The sequence below is a fragment of the Dendroctonus ponderosae genome, unplaced genomic scaffold (genome assembly GCF_020466585.1).
Source record: "Dendroctonus ponderosae isolate FM_Combo_2020 unplaced genomic scaffold, Dpon_F_20191213v2 Dpon_F_20191213_8, whole genome shotgun sequence".
Lineage (NCBI taxonomy): Eukaryota > Metazoa > Arthropoda > Insecta > Coleoptera > Curculionidae > Dendroctonus > Dendroctonus ponderosae.
Window position 1 is genome coordinate 9,611,453 of NW_026019016.1, and position 18,135 is coordinate 9,629,587.

Genomic DNA, 18,135 nt, shown 5'->3' on the forward strand with positions numbered 1-18,135 from the left:
ATTATTTCTTAACTTTTATTTACGCAATGAGTAAACGGCAGAAGCACGTCTCTACCCTCACCTCAGCGTGGCAGATTATTACCGAAATTTATTACCAGAATTTTTAGGTTTGGTGAATTTACAACCGCAGGGAATACCACCTACATCGTAAGAAGTTTTGTTTCACTTTTACGACTTTTTTATTAGGGCGTTAATTCTGCTGTAAAAGCCACCAGCATTAAATCTGTTTATGGCGGAAAATGCTAAAGAAGCAAACGTTTCTAGGTCGAACATTGTTGCTTGAAGTCAGGTGGCGGAAGCAAAGGAAAGAAAACAGCTTAACTTTGATGAAGACACATTGATACTTCCTCACTTTTCCAATGCCATATCGCCATATCGCCATATCTTATAAGTACGAACTACCAAACAGCGCAGATCATTATCTGTTATTTTCTTGCACTGTTAAATTGCGATAATAGATCAGTCCACTCATTAGTTTTTACCTTCTGTAATTACCTATAAAAGTTAATGATCGTTGAACTCGTCAGAAGAAAAGAGAGTAACGCTCTCGTATTATAAAGGGCATCGGAAATTGGCCTAAGCCAATAAAAAATATTGCGGAGGCAAGGAGTTTTTCTGAAGTAGCGTTTAATATTTTAAATTTTCACAAGAGAAAACAAGCTTCCAGTGGTAAAGGTTTGTTAAAAAGACATTGTTCTGATGTCATAACTTTTCTTAAGAATATGACAAAACTTCAGAGAACCTTAAATTTGTTCACTTCTTAAATGTAATAAATATTACAGTTATTACTGAATAAGTCAGGGGATTGGATTTTATGAGAACCACATGTTTCCAGCTTTCAATACAAGTATTTTGTGAACCAGGCATGAAACACATGTGGTTCAATTTTAGGTATTTCTCGAAAATCATGTTCATAGTAATCCTATATTATTATCCTGTACTGGAGGAAAGCAAGACTGTGTTCCGTACACAATTCGTACACAATACGTAATTTTGATCCTGATATTGTTTCTTAACTTAGACGTGTGCGTTATGCTATGCAGAGATCAGATAAAATGAATTCCGGATGTTTACTGCGGAAAGGAAAATATGTTGATTAAGTTTTACGTTTTTGCACTTCAAATTATTACACAAACATTTTATAGGGGGATGCAATATATTTAATAAAACCATGACTAAATATTAAAAATACGCACGATGGTTGAAAAACGCTTGTCGCTTCAATATCGAAAATGTCTTGAGCCGTTGTTTTAGTGCGTTTGATGAAGCCATTCCCCCCAAAAAAGGCAAAGCCTAACGTATTTTAAACCCTTCATTTTCTGTGTACCTAAATTATATTCTGCAGTTTCACGTTTCAAAGGTATGTAATACTTTCATTACCCGTGAACAACTGCAAAATGTTACAAAATGGCATTTTCATTACAGGATCCTTTTGTCTGCGTCGGGTAATTTCCGTTGCATTTTTGCACACTTAACGACTCTCTTACAGTGCATCAAACGGCAGTTAAGTAGACAAATGCCCTAAATGTAAAATTGCTTTCGGACTCGAAAAAAATCGTCACTTGCATATTTCAAAGACATTGAATTTTATAGTAGAACTGCCTTTCCTTTGTGCATTGCATAACATTTCAGTTTATTCTCTTTTTATCAGAATCTCAATAATGTTCGCGGCATAAATTTGATGTTTTACCTCAAACTATAAGCTACAAATTTGTGAAAATCTGAAAGTTCCGTTTCGAAATTATATTTTTTGGCTTACATTCATATTAATGGACACACCGAGTTGAATATTAGCGGAGAGAAAGTATAATTGCGAGTTCAGTGAACTCAGAACTTTCGCATAAGTTTATTAATTTGTTTTTGCAAGTCATCCTAGAATAACACTCACATTAGTGGCAATACTGAAACACTGGAAAGATTCTGTAATAATTTTTCAAACTAATTCTAGAAACTTGTAGATTCACAGAAAATAAATGCACGTTTTGCAGGATTTCGCCCTGAAAAACAAACGGGCAAATTAGGACAAAATCAACCAAAACGGAACACATTTTCTTTCTTTCCGTCTATATTTACATATTCAGCAGATACCGACGACCGTCCTCTATAAATAAAAAAATAGGTTACTTCTTTCTGGTTCCATGATACGAGGATTTTCGCACTTCGTATGCAAACACCGTATGCTTTGAAAGGTGGGATAGTGTTTCATAAAAAATACTTTCATATATTATTGATAGCATTACGAGTTTCACAGAGGCCAACAGAAGTATCAATAAAGTGTTTATGTAGCTGCTGCCGTAGAATGTATATTGACAGTTTATATTCACTACTGAATCCACATATTTACATTAAATTTCAAACTTTCAGAGCAGGCAAGATACGAACAGGAAAACTCGAGAAAAATTGGCCAATATAAATTAAATACGTATACAACTTATAAACAAATCTCAGAAAATTAGGTTTTATTTGACTTGGTATCTGGAAAACATAATCTGCTATGTATGGTAGGATGGTTTGTAAATGTTTAATGAGAAAAATTTATAAAATTATACAATAAAAGAGCTAAAGTGTTGAGCTAAATATTCGACAATTTGGGTTCCTCTTGTAAAATAACAATTATATTTTTAAGTGTGAGTATTTCATCGTGATAACTCTTTTGAGCCCAATTGTGATATAGAGCAAAACTGTTAAAAATATTACTGAAAATTTCTTAATCAAATTAGTTGTCAGTTGTTTACCTTATGTTGAAGGAAACGTTGCTTATAAGTGTAATTTTGTCAAAATAAAAAATAACTAAGAAAAAGACATCATCTGATAAATTACTATTCCAAAAGTAAATCCTCTGCTATGGTCTCCCTTAGCTTTAAAGCTCTAATGAGACGATGCTGGTAGTCAAGGGAACAATCATGATAAAAGCTTATTTTTCCTAAAAATTAACAATATAAGTGGTCGTAATATATAAAAGCATAAACGAGTTGAGAGTAACTCGTGTAATAACTGAAACGCACTGAAACCAACCCGTGAAAAATTGGATAATTTATGGCATTCGTTCTAAACAGCGAAAGATATACAAAAGGCAAAAAGAGCTGTTTTACCTGATGAGAAAAGTTTAGAATGGTTTGAACTTAAAATGAAAAGTTTCAAAGTATTTTGCGTATTTTATTTTCGTGAAAGGGTCTTAATTTATTGTACCTACTCGATTTCTATCGTGAAATATATGTTTCGCTCGACTTAACTTACATAAGTTTCTGAAAACTTTGCAGACCATTTTTTCAGTTTGTCTCATTCGCCAGTTTTAACATATAATGGGACTTTTTAGAATTAACTCAATAATTTTAAATAAATCGTTGGGAAAACCAAACTCCCAGCCATCCAAACTCCCAGTTAATTAACATATAAAAAGGTGCGCTACTTAAGACTTGATAACTCATTACCATCTAAGTGCTATTTGATTTTTTTTTAACTTGCCGCTTTACCTTGCTTGATAATTGCTTATATTTGCACTAGATTTTGAACATAGTCAGTCCTAAAAACCATATTATAAGTTGTACTTGTCAATTTTCTATAGAAGCCATGAAAAAGTTTGTCAGGGAACATATAATTTTTCTGTACGAAGATAGATGAGCCAAAATTCCAATATATTATCGGAAGTTCATTTTAGATCCCAACATATCAATTTGTCCAACAGGCACTCTGCACTTGACGAGCAGTCTTGCGGAATGAATAGTTATATAGTATGTATAAATCATCAAAAAAATAAGAAAATGTATTACTGTGTCTAATATTCTATTATTGTGTATGGTATGGAAATCAAATGTAAAACTTAATATATCTGATCTGAAACTTGATATAAATTTTTGAAACTAACGCTCTCCTCCTTTAGTCAATAAGTCAAATAGTATAAAATATACTTTTAAATGCCTCATAGTTGAGATAACTCAAATACTATAGAATAGCTGCGTTTAAGGTGAGTTTTCGGAAAACCCCATAATATTAACTGCCTTTACCGTCAAGTACATCACTGTATGCAATTGTTTGTTCGCAAAGTGCCGCGTTACGGATCAAATGTAATTTTAATATACACCGAACATCCTCTTTTTGGCTTTACATTCCAACAAGTAAGCGTGCTGGAGTTTAATTATGGTGGGAATCATGAACATTACGAAATATACTGGTTTTTGCCCTAAAAGGATGCGTAGGTTATGCTGTTGTCTTTGTGTACACATTAACTTACCCCTTTAGGAAGATTACATTTTACTGCAGCTTGCTCACGCTGTTAATTTATGGGTTTAATATTTTACAGCTTGAAGCTATACTAATTACAGCTTTTAACAATTGGTGACAGAGGCGACATGGGCTCAAGAACAAAAGTGTCTAGAATATTTAAAGAGAACTCAGTCAGTGCGAAAGGTTGAATTTAACTTATAGGTCTGCTGTAACGAAACAGGCGGTAATTACGGACTACGTAAAAAGAACAAGTAGCATGAATAATTGCATGAAATATCAATCGAACCCAGCAAAGAAATAGGATACTTTAAAATTCCCACTAAGCAAATTATATTACGCTCACATATTGACACTGGAAGTCAAGCATTTTCTCTCGACTTCTCTCGAATAATAACTTTAAAAGCCCAATATCCTGAAAGCGCTTTACGGTAACGTAAAATTCGAAACGATCCATTCAAGGTTCGTAAAAAAATCAGATAAACTGGCTTTGTAGCTTCGTGTAAAATAAATTGGATAAAAGTGTGGCATAGCCGAAAAGATGTTCCAAAAAGTAGTCAACATGAAAGCTTAGACAACCCGTTAGACACACGATTAAATAGTAATACAGTAGTCAATTGTGAATTTGAAAAATGTAAAACTAACGGCCAGTGGGTGACAAAATCAAAAATGCAGATAAAAAAATAATTGCCAATAACAGTTTTTCGAAAGATTTTAAATATTTTTATGATTCAATAATATAAGAACTGAACTAACGCAGTTATTCAGATAATGCAGTGAAGATTTCCTTTTCCCTTTCCTATTTGAGCTTAATGGCTTAAATCATTCTACTTGCTTCCCTAAATAAAGAGTTCCGAAGGCGACAGTTTGAAAAACCTTCAGTTGCCGCCCCAGACATCCTTTTGGCGTATCTAATAATTGTCGTAAAATGACACCAAAACGCAAGCTGAAAAGAAAACCTGATGTATACAGGTATTATATTCAATATTGCTGAAATCCTCTTTACTGGCAGACAGACCTGAATATTTCACCTAATTGGATCCGAAGGAGCAATTATGTTTATTAAGAATTAATATTACACAAAAACACGTTGCCTTTCATGTCAAGATCAAAACCTTTTAGAGTTTCCTTTCAACATATTCGGGCGCAATATAGAGGAGCTTTAAATCTGATATATTTTTTTGGACTACGACGAGACCAAGCCTTTATTTCTGTTGTAAAAAAAATAATGTTATATTTCAGCTCTTCGGGCAAAATATGTAATATGATGGTTGTTATTCTGAGATAATACTCATATTTATCCGACTTGGTTTCGATGGTAGGGATAAAATAATATTTTGTTGCTTACCCATGTCGTTTTTTTTAATACTTCGTGACATAATATCTAATTTGATACACTATCAGTATATTGCATATTGTGGGAAAATTGCGACGAAAAATTCGCGTATTCTAATCACTGCGTTGAGTTACGAAAATTAGAAATTCCAAAATTCCAAGTTTACTCTTCAAATAATATTAGTGTCTAGCAATTCACATAGCTCCTTCACTAACATCGTTAGCGCTACTCAGGAGCACAATTTATTTATCAATTTTGCTTCTCTAATGACACATTCCGAATAAACTTCTCCTTTTTCTAGCCCTTCCGGACGAGGATCCGGTAATCTCCGGCGTCGAGGAACAATATCAGATCGGCGATGAGATCAACCTGAATTGCACTTCAGGCCGCAGCCGACCAGCATCAATACTCCATTGGTACATTAACGAACAACAGGTATTTGATGATTTTCCTTTTAGCTTTCCGTTTTATTCCATAACCGCCAAGCTTCCGGAAGCTTCTTAATTCGATATAAATYGCATTACATAYATTGATAGAGTACAGGAAACAAGTTATAAATGAGGAATCATTMATTTTCGCCTAATTTTAGATCTTTWGTTGCACKCTTCTGTCGACTGGCTTTGAGTTTGGCTGCTTTGAGAGGCTGTTTTGTAAAATTGTGGGTACTTTTYAATTTTCATATTYTATAGATAGTCAGAARAAAATCAATAATTTAAGAGACGCTCAATTATGGAGATGTTGAACGCATAATATTTTTGGTTTAACAAGCAAATTTAGACATTAAATTTGAATTTGATTGAAAAGCTTGCTTATAATATTTAACCATGGGAGATGCCATTGGAAATGTTGATAAGCAAGATCCGAATACTAGCTTAAAGCGGAAAAATAAAAATTACTTTAAGAGAAATATTTGCTTGTATAGGTTTTATCTAAATTTACAACTCGCAGACAAATGTAACCAATTCCAAGCCGCGGCTTACATTTGCATTGCATACATTGCATTTGCTTAAAGGAGTTCTAATAAGGTGTGAACGAGAAAATAGGAGTTTTTAATATGCTTCAACTGCAAAAGTTGAGCTTCTAACTGCAGTAAAGCAAAATATATTATAAAATAAGCTGTTGAAGCAATTGAGGCAATTTCTATGCACTACTGGAAGCATCAAATAAGGGATTAGACTAAAACATATTCAGTTCAAAGCGTTACAAAATTTAATTCAATCAATGTCAGGATCTACGAAAATAATAATTGAAGAGCAGTTTGACTGGAAGAGCTGGTAATGCACTCAAACATTAATTAAATAGAAGAAATGAAGGAGAAACATTCATAGAAGAAACAGAAACCTTACCTAAAATGAACTAGAGAAATAACTAGTAATAGTGCTACAAAGGCCTTAATTGCTTCTACGCAAAAAGACAAAATAGAAAAAATAAACTAAATAAAGTAGTAATAAAAGTAAAATGGAAAGTTTATGACAGGAATGATTCGTTGAGCATTTCAAAATGAGCTGCCACATTCAGAACTTTAGAACAATGACTTGAGCGCAACGTTCGAAATACATTTTCTTCATATAGCGTTCCAAATATGCCTAACTAATTAGCCAAAAATTATATAACGAATTAATTATCGAATATGGAATTACAATTTATATTCTGCATCACAATTGCATATGCATTTTTTCGCTTCAATCGGGATAATTTTAATTTCAGATCCAGAAACCTGAAGCTTTAATTCCATACCCGATTGAGCATCATGCGAAGGGTTTGGTGAAGACAAACTTGGGTTTGAGGTTCATATTGACCAATCGTCATTTTTTGGGCGGCTCCATGAAAGTGAAATGTGTCGCTTCAGTGGCTCCAATTTTATTTAGTGAAGATCGAGAGACGGTGGTTCAGAGTTTGCCGGTTGTGAAAGATATGAGAGAAGCACTATTATTAGGTGAGTAAAAAACTATTACGTAAAACTTTACGTTTTCAAGTGTACGCACTCTGATGTAACAGGGATAACAATTTAAATTAAATATGTGAAACCCACTTTCAAGAATACAAAAATCTTATTCAGCATAGATTTTCTGCAACAATTTTCCTGAAGGACACTTATAATGTGATAACACTAACGTAGAAGGAAATAAAACAGTTAATTAATAATATAAAAGCATATTTTCAGTGTAAATCGTTGTGCGTCAATTTTCTTATGATTGTTCAGCGTCTAGCTTTATCCTTTTTAACTACTTTTGCTAATGGTTCTTTCTATTTATAGTATTTGCAATTATATGTTTTTTGCTTGGTTGACTAGTAAAATCGTAAATGACAAAATATTTTCCAAACGTAACTTATGAGCAAAAAAATATGAAATCTTACAAATTCACATATGCTAATGGTGATTTTTACCACTGAATTGATCTGATCGATAATGTTATCCAGCTTCCAGCCTACTCCGATTTTTTACAGCGGCACAACTGTCTTCAAATATTTACCACCTGTAATGAAAGTTTCGAATAGGTCACGTCAATAAAGTGTCCTTTCCTTTGAACTCTGCAAAGCAAATTAAGTTCGGTTTTCCTGCTATCAAGGATATTTTTATTACACACTGTCATTATATGTGCTGAAAACGTGTGAGATCACTAAGCCTCAAAGTTCGTGAGTTGAGCTATTTAGTTGCCCCATCGAAATATAGAAACCTAATTATAAATTCAGATTCGCTGTTGGCAGTTTTTTCACGAAAATGGCATCCTTATTAAACATAAGCATGTTTCCAATTCGATAAAATTCCTCTACTTTTTAAAGCTGCTCAATGATAAAACCGTCACCGATCTTCTAGTTATTACAAAAAGTGTATATTTCACAAGCAACTTCAGGAACTTGATAATTTGTATGGGTTTCTAGAATCTCAAAATATAATTTAGAGGCTAAGTGTTAATTTAAATTTAGCCGGAAATTTCCTTCCTAGAATATACATAGCATTCTTTTCAATTTTTCATAAAAAATTATTGTTGCTCCTTGTACTGCAATTATGGAGCCACCCTATCACAATAGTGAATTTGCTTTTTCTGGATAGCAAACGACAATAAATTTATTATTTTTAAGTGTATTCAAAACATTTTTGATTGGTTAAGGAAAAATCATCGATAGAAAACAATGGCACCTAACCAAAATTACGACATTATTTCAATAAGAAACTTCCTCAGTGCCTATTTAACATAAACTAAGTTGGCGTATTCTAGTTCGACAACTCTAAATGGGGCTCAAACTTATGGGACAAAAACGGCTTCGCTAATTTAGCGTGGAAGTCAATTTTTAATTTAGTTAATAACTTCTAAAGCCAGATTAGCTATTTTAAGGGTGGCAGGAAATAACCGGTAGTGATTTCAACTTCTATGGATAAAGTATTTATCTGTAAAATAGTTTTTGATGAGCGCTCGAAATAGAGTTTTGAAAGGTAGCTTCGAAATATACAGGTTTTACGTCTACTATCAATTCAGTTTGTATATTCTTCTTCGAGAAGTTTTCTTGATTTTATTGAATCTTAAATATTTGATGGTTTCCTTGATTACATACATATTAGATTTTTCAATTAATGTAAATAACACTGCCTGATGGTAGAGAGTAAAAAGCTTTAGATTTATGTAATAAATTTTTTGCCAAATTCACCTTTCCGTGCATAAAATTGATGGAACATAAGTTTAATAAGTTTAAATATGCACTTGAACATTCTTTTATATAAATGTGCTTACATACACCCATCTAAGAAAAATTGGTTTGTTTATTCACCGATCAAATTTTAATCTTTAACACAAAATTATCGTGCTCATTATCCTTGCAGTAATTTAAATAGTATTAAATCTGTTTTTTATTATTTGTTTCAGTAAAAAGTTCATCGAGTCGAAGCAAAGAAGAACTAACTGTGTGTCTGCTGGCTCTAAGCATAATAAATGTTCTTGTAACTTGAGTATCTCCGATGGCGAACAATTTTAACTTCAAAAGCTGAGTACTCTTTGTGTGAATCCCCCTGAAAAGACTTTCACGTTTTAAGTAAATACTTTTTGAACAAATCCCTCTCTCTAGTTGAACAATTTTAAATAACGAACAAGAATTGTAAAAAATCATTAGAACCAGATGTTCAGTAAAGTGCTGGTATTGTGATGCTTAATATTTATTATTGAAAGTTGAAAACTGTAAATGAGAAAACCTACCTCGGCCTTGAGTTAGAGTTAAAGCAGAACATCTATCGACTTGAAGATGTGCACATTTCTCAATAGCTGCTGGTTTTTATAATTGTCGCTCACAACGTCGCTTGAAACATAACTTCGAAAGGTTTATCATACATTTTTCGGAATCTCTCAACTACCAAATAATTTATTTGCAACTGATACTGGCACTATAAAAGACATATTGCAACAATTATGAAACATTATATTTTTGTAAAAATATAGTACCTATGTTTTGTCAATTGAATAATATTTTCCCCTATTTCAAATTATTTATTATCGACAATCTAGACAAATTCTTATAAACATTTTTTCATAGACCATTAAGCACTTACTAGTCTTTTAAGGTAGTTGAAATCCTAAGTTAGTAAACAAATATTTTGATAATTATTGAATTGATAATTGAATTAAAATTTAGTCTCGTTGAATGTAAATATTGAATTTTTCTTATGTGGTCAATCAACATTAAATCCAGTAGGCCATTGAAGAACTCTGAATTTTTAAGAATATGTGAGATGAAGGTAAATTTACTTATTAGTGGGATAATTCGAGCTCCTTAAATTGTTTATTGGATCTCTACGTTTGGCCTACAATGTAAATATATACTGAATCTGTAAGCTCTGATGATGAAAAGCGATGTGATATGTTGATTTTTAAATCTATAGCTAACGAAATATTATTAGTTCTTTCTTGTATGCTTTGCGAGCAATTTCAACAAAGGTCTACAATATATTTGTTAGAGAAACATACACGTTTCTAAACCAAATCAATTTGAACTCTTATAAATGTAATTTCCGTATACACTGCGGTTAATATATTGTAGATCTTTATTCTATTAACACTCTGAAATTTCCTAATGTTATCAAATGTACACCTTCAATTTAAATTACAAATTATTTCTTCTCTTAGTTAAATATATAGATATGTAATCATGCGGCTTCTCTAGCTTAAATTGCACATGTACATAAAATTATCTATAGAAAATTGAAATGTCAATCGTCTTTAGTTAAAGGTATAGAATTATAATTTAGCTCTAAACCTATTGGCGGGTTTTCCTTTAAAATAAAAGTGTGATGTGTAAGTTTGACGATTTTCAATTATTTTTTTTTTATTTATTTACCCAGTACATTTACAATTTGTCCGCTAAACAATAAGGAAATCCTATGTCATTTTCTCACAACAGAGAACAGCATATTTAGATGTACACCCAGTGGCATACACCTTTATAACCGTAATTCAATGAATTAGTTATGTTCCGGGCAAGTTAATTTGTCTGCACACCACGAGAATGCATTACAATCTAAATCTTCTAATCAAATCTGGAGGTTTAAATCTCTTTATTCTTCGTATTTCAGGTTGGCTGGTCATCAAGTTAGTTGTCAATTGATTTGAATGTGTGCTTAATTTAATGTGCCTAAAATACACCTTTTAGCATCAAATTTAATGAATACCTCTATGTATTAACCAGACAAAACTACTTGCTTCTTTTATTAAAAAAATATATTTAAATGTTTTCAAAAGAAAATCGATTTAGTAATGTTGAAAATATTGACGGTTTTCAATGCTCCCAAACAAACCAAACTTCCAACTATCTAATTATTGCAGCTACGAAAAGGTAAGTGTAAAACTAGGCATGGGTAACTCAGTTAATTTTCAGGAGTTGGCACAGTGTTGCGGAAATGGCTTATTGCGCCAACCCAATGGAGCGGCACAGTAAGTTACCGGTGCAGTGCGATGCAGTACACCCATTTTCATTTTTCCATTCGTTCCCCTGGCCTCGAAAAGCTATAATCCGGGCCTGGGTTAAATGCTAAATGTAACGAAAAGTGCGGCACAGTGAGAGGCGATGAGTTGACGTGAGTGAGAGCAGACAAAAAACTGAGAAACGAAAAATGGAAGCTCTGAGTTGTGCGTTCAGTAAAGATGAGTGCACCTTGAGTGCCGTCAAATTTTCGATCATCACTCACCGTTAAGAAAATTTTGCTTAGGAATTAAAAAACTGTCGAGGGAACACATTTGGCATCGCGTTTTTCAAAAATGAGTTTTTCAGAAACAAAAAATTCTCCACAAGTTCAGAGTTGTACATTCAATAAAGAAGAGTGCGCTCTAAATGTCGTCAAAATTTCTTCAAACCTTCAAACGTTCATTCAAATCGCTTGAAATCCTGAATTTTGCGCGCTTCGTAAATGTCGGTTTGAAAATGAACGCTTCACACAACTGCATACTCTTCATTAAAAAATTCCAATTTCCAAAGTAAAACCACCAGAAACTGGAAAGACTGACATTACACATAATGTCAGTTAATAATATTAATTAAATAATTAATAATTAGTTAATAAATAAAAAAACCTTCTCTTACAGGAGAAGGTTTGTTTTAATGAAATTTTGAAAAAACATATCCATGAGAGTTTACTCATGCACGTTGTTATAACTGAATCGAATTACAAATTCCCTACCCAATGATCTAAAAATGAACGCTGTGGCTCAAATAGTTCTTGAGCAACGTCAAAAAAGGTGGCGTCATGTTTCAGTCGATTTCGTAATTAAAAAAAACAGGCAAAACTAAAACTATTTACTTTTTTTAACATAAAACTGAACCTGATAGTAATATTTAAATATCTGAAACAGTTCTTTGGAGACAAGCTTCAGAAGAGTCTGATGTAAAAATACAAAACCGCCCAAAATATTCCCAGTTTAAAAATTTCTTGTGAAGAAATCAATGGTTTAATCGGAACCAAATCTAAATTATCAGTAAGTTGATGCTAATTGTATTGAATACCAGAACCCGAATTACGACATCAGCAGCGGTTCTTAAGCGAAATACTCCAAATGAGCTTAATCTAAAAATACAAAGACCCCCAAATATTCCCAAAGTTTAAAAATTAACTACGAAAGAACCAACAGCTCAATCGATACCATATCCACGCTACGAGTCAGTTGATGAATGTGGGACTAAAAGCTCTAGATGTGGATGGCAACCGGGGCAAAGTAATGCTAAACTTACCGAAAGCTGCGTAGTGCCACCTGGAAAGAAAGAAGAAAATTTGATTAATACAGCAGAAAATCTGTCCAATGCCAAACTTATTTGAAATCAGCACAGTAGAGGGAGAAATATAAAGAATCCATAAAATTTCCGTTGGTTGTCGGAAAACTAAACTCAGTTCAAGCTAAAAGATTTATAGATTAGAAATAATTCTTACCAGCTTTATGCAAGTCCCATCCTCCATTTTCTGCTCAGTATTCCTCAAGAAGTTCACTACACTTTCACAATCTACCGCACTTGCCATAAGGGCACACTGATTCTATTTTCTGTGTTTATATTTATTTAAAAAAGACACCGAACTAGAGAATAAACATGATTTAATTGTTCGCCCTTTCTATGATTCATTGCTCTGCTATTTCTTGGCAGTTCGATTTCAGTTTGTTTATTCTTGACATTTTTGTAGAAAGTGACTGTTCGCATTGCAATATTTCCGAAGGCAATTTTCACGTTCCCACTTATCGAAAGTCAACAACAACTGAACGAAAAACGCTCCAAGAGTCGATCTTTCACTAATTTAATTTAAAATTTCGAGCCATTTTTAATTGTCTGAATTTCAGTCTGAGATTAATGCACATCAAAACTAAAATTAATAACCGAATTAATTTTGTTTTTCTAAAAATATTGACTAATCAAAAAAGCCGCGAATAAATCACTTAAAAATAAAACAATGAAACTGTTGCTCAATTTCCGAGCGATGATGGAAATCAACAAAATTTCAACTAATTCAAAATGTCCTTTAAAAGGCCTGATTTCTAGAATTATTCCGCCACACGCGCAATTTGAGGTGGGACGCAGCGAGGATGAGAGATAACTCACCAAATTACAGAGCGGTATCAGCTCAAACGCACAACTCAACACAGTGTTACCCAGGCTGGTTATATAGCAGCAGAATTTTTTTCTTAGAAACCCCCGTTTTTTTATTTTTCATTGACTAACGGCCGTTTTGATTCGAATTAATAAAAAAGTATAATTTCGTTGCAAAGATCTGAAACAAATTTTGCTACGTTTATGAAGTTTTAGATATCAATGAATAGTTCCAACCTCATTTCAGAAGTCAATTGCGAAACGTGTCGTAAAAATGCGGGACTGAAACCTTTTTTTTAAAGAGCATCATATTCAACGCCAATGAATGATGACTTTTTGCAATAGGCGGATATTCAAAAGGTAAAGTCAGCTGAAAATAAATAGCAGCCACACACGCATGAAGAAGGGTCAAGCGAAAATTCTGATACCTGCACTAGCCGGAAAAACAAAGAAAAACCGCCTCGACCCGATTTTCACGTACCCAAGTTGCATGTGTATAGCGATTACTGGCTAAGGTTTTCCAATAACGATCGTCATAAATTACCCAATTTTTCTATTACACAGATGCAATTACCTTTTTGTTCTAGATTACTTTCCTCGTCGATGAAATTATTCACTTAGCTTGATTACCGAAAATTATTTTCAAGTCGAATGCCTACTAAACAAATTGGAAAGCCTCGTTTTCTCGATAGACGTTGTTAAAATTGATCTTTTAAGTATTCAAGATAGTATTGATTATTTATTTTACTTTTTTTCGTTGGGTTTTCTGATAGCAAAATGTTGAAAAAGGAAAAATACGGAATTATAGTTAAAGATGACGTAAAATCGCTCTATAAGGAAAAACGGACCGTAAGAATTTCAATCGTTCTTAAGAATTAATTGAACCTAAAATAGTTCACATGTCGCGAAAAAGAGACGTTTAAAATTTTAACTAAAACAAGAATTTGGCGATTCCTTCTCCAACTACTCTTTACAGTTTAAAGTCCAATACTTAATGCTTCTTTCAAATGGAATCCAAACAATAAACAGGCAAATAAGACAGCATATTTTAAAAATATGGTTTTGTCAATTTTACCTAAATCTTCTTATGCAAAAGTCCTTATAGATCTCCCTAGACTAAATTTTTGTATCTTTAACGTGGTTCTTTGACACGTTTTTTAATCGTTTAATTGACGCGTTTCCGAAGTTAATCGCATTTAGAGTATAAGTCAGAAGATACTGCAGGTACTGCATTTGGAAGGCTGAACTAATATTTTTAGTTTTTTTATTTGCTATATTTCGATTTTCTTAGTTTCAAAATTTAAAAAGGGTTTTAGAGGATAACGGTATTTTTGCCCCGATTGAGCATTCGAGTGTTAAAAAAACTCAAATTAATTTCAGATTTTGTTTGCTTGATTTAAGTATGAGAGGCAAGGCTATATCTTGAATCAAAGATATTGTAAAGCTTCGGGTGTGAATTTTTAATAAGACTAATAAGTTTTCCTAGATAGAAAATGAAACCGACATAAAACCTCACCAGATGTTTAGATTGCTGTATATATCTAAACACTATATTTATTGAGCTTGTAAATCTGTATATTAATTATGTTAATTAATTTTTGTCAACTCATTTATACTAATATGAAGGTTCTTCTGTAGGGTCTTTAGGCATGTAATCGAAACTCGTTTGTGAAATGCTAATGAACATGTCAACACAAGATGGAAATAAAAATATAGGTAGGTACTTCGACATTTAAACACATTTGTTGCAACGCATTGAAATTCTAAATTTACGAAAAAATTATGAACGTTTTCTATGCAAAAGTAAGATTTTTTAAACAAATGTTAAGCAGAAAGCAACTTTAGAAATATAGGTTTGATTTGATTGGTTTTATTCAAAAGATTCGTGTAGTTTGTCTTCAAAATTTTCCAAAAGGCTTCAATCTAACTGCAAGTTATTTGCTCAACGTAATGTCTACTTTTTAGAAAATTTGCTAAAACCACAATGAACAAAAAATGAATGAATAAATAAAGAATAATGCTCTGCTCAAATATTGCAGACACTAAAATAGAGACTGTTTTTATTACCAAGTTAAAAACATAAAATATCTATGAATATAGTTCAGGAGGGAATTTAAATAAATACACGTTTATATCAAGATATTTTATGCCAGATTCCACGACAATTCACCTGCTAGTTGATGTGACCTGATATATTATTCAGAGCCACGAACATACTAAATTTCGCACTGTTGGAAAATATAATGATTTCCAGAACTCCAACTAAATTAGCAATATTATTATGCTGTACAAAAGCATTTCAACGTTTGAGCGGTATATCAATTGCCGTCTAATAAATTATACCAGAACATTAATAGCGATCTAGCCTACTACCATTTTCCAATATTAATTTCGAATTATCCCAACATTCGTCGGATCCATGTAATAGTAATATAATAAATAGTGTAGGCAGTTGATATAGAGGTTTTCGGCCCGATTGATTTAGAAATGATACGGTCTGAATTTGAGCGATGGCAAAATATTTTGTACTGGTCTAGTCGTAAGTAATGAATTATTTATTGTAAAAGCCCCCAAAAAATGGGCACTGCTAAATAGTTTCTAAGGAAAATGGACACTTTATAACATTTTCTGAAAATGAGTTATTCAATATTTCAATATTTATGTGCTATTTGCAGCTGAATCGACCTGCATTGACAAAAAGCAATAGCACGGCAAAAGCGTGTATGAATTGCTAATTCGAAAAAGCTTTTGAAGTCGATCGTGAAAGAAAAGCAATCTTCACACCATTTACTTTTATACGTTGAGATTTAGAGATAACATTCGCAGTAAGCCATATTGCGTCGGTGGAAACCGTAGAGATAATATGAAAACTTTTCTTGCTCGTTGACCTCGAAGAAATTATTTGATATTGTACTATCCTCGATTATCGATTTTGCGAAGTTGTGTGCTATTCACTTTTGAGGAAAGAAATTTACGCAGAATTTTAAACGCAAATTCTGTAACAGAAACATGCATAAAGTTGTGACAAATGCCACGAAAAGCTACTTAGCAGAAAGATCAACGAACATTTTGAAGGTTTGAAGAACATTAATTTTGACCCTCCCTTTTTTTCCACAGACAAACTGATTTGTAGCAAAAAAATGCAATTTTTCAACCACAATTAATAATAAATTAAATTCACTGGTATCGAATGGATTTAATATTCCAATTTATTATTGATTAGAGATAGAGAAGTTTATGATCGAAAAGGTACAAGTTCAATCATTACGAGCTCCACTGCTGAATTTGCACTAAATACTGTCTGTGAGCGTTCAACATTACCCAATATGCCATTGAGTTCAACAGTCGGTTCTATCCTGCCCAACATTAAATTCCCGAGCACAAATGGCTGTCCATTTTAGGTCCATAATATTCCTAGACTTGACAACATTGAGGCTGCAAATTGTCTGCAAACTGTGATGCACAGATAAAGTTATTTAAGCAGTGAAGTGGTCACTTGCAAGTTCGAGCAAACTGACGTCAACTTGGGGGCGGTAAGCTCTTGTTGTAGAGGATGTGTATGTTCCATGCCAAAATGGAAATTAAATTAAGTTTAAAGTTTCCGACTTTGGCGGTCTTACGCAAGACCCATACGTAATGGCAGCACATATAACCGGCTTTGATTATCTGCCTTTTGAAATCACGCGTTGAATTTCTGGACGACGTTATCCAGGCTAAGAAAGCGCAAATACTTAAAATTTAGCTAAATATACTAGAGTAATAAAATATATTACCTACTTATTAAAAACAACAAAAGGAATACAGTAGAGTATGCCGAGCTCAACAAAACAAAAAGGATATTGGCCAAGCAAGACATAAGAAAGCATCAAGAGAATCGAATGGAAAAGTTGATACAGCGAAACAGAGGAACGTCTTTAAAAACCAAAACGCACATAAAAAAATGATCAATTTGACATCACAGTGGGTCGAAGAGAGATACTCAAAGGAGCAGAGGTGTTCTACACAGGTTTGTATGAGTCCGAAATAGACAAAGAGAACAAACAATCAGCAGAAAAACGGGATATATAATGTTGTCACCGATAATATACCAGACATTGAAAAAGAAGCAATTCGGACAGCTTTAAACCAATTAAAAAACGGAAAGGCAGCAGGTGACGATAAGTTCATTTCGGAAATGCTGAAGGAAGGCGGAAGCTTAATCGAGGAAACAATAACCCAGGATTGGAACACCGCGATAGTCATGTTGATATATAAAAAGGCGATCCAAGCAACCTAGAAAACTATAGACCAATCAGTCTGTTATCACAAATCTACAAAATATTTATGAAAATAATAACAAACCGCCCTGGATACAAACTTGACGCATACCAACCTTATGAGCAGGCAGGCTTCAAATACAGATTTTTGCCTCATTGATTTAGATGGGGTAAAATCTAGTTTAACGAATTGAAAATACTTCCAACTATACAGGGTTATTCACGCTATACGGCACGGACGTTTGCGGCTAGCGCGTTTGTTTTTTGCAA

General features: G+C 33.0%; 1 protein-coding gene across 5 annotated transcripts in view; it reads left to right on the plus strand.

The window, feature by feature from the left end:
* Window positions 1–10,843, plus strand: part of LOC109546387 — a 111,852-nt gene extending 101,009 nt beyond the window's left edge. For 4 of the 5 annotated variants that reach the window (XM_048669205.1, XM_048669206.1, XM_048669204.1 and 1 more), the window contains exons 5-7: window positions 5,859–5,992; window positions 7,265–7,493; window positions 9,421–10,843. In XM_048669205.1, coding sequence (XP_048525162.1) covers window positions 5,859–5,992; window positions 7,265–7,493; window positions 9,421–9,503 — 446 coding nt within the window. In that variant the 3' untranslated portion in view covers window positions 9,504–10,843. Of the gene's footprint in view, window positions 1–5,858; window positions 5,993–7,264; window positions 7,502–9,420 lie in introns of those variants that run through there. The other variant, XM_048669207.1, reaches the window with a different exon arrangement.
* Window positions 10,844–18,135: the final 7,292 nt, after the last annotated feature.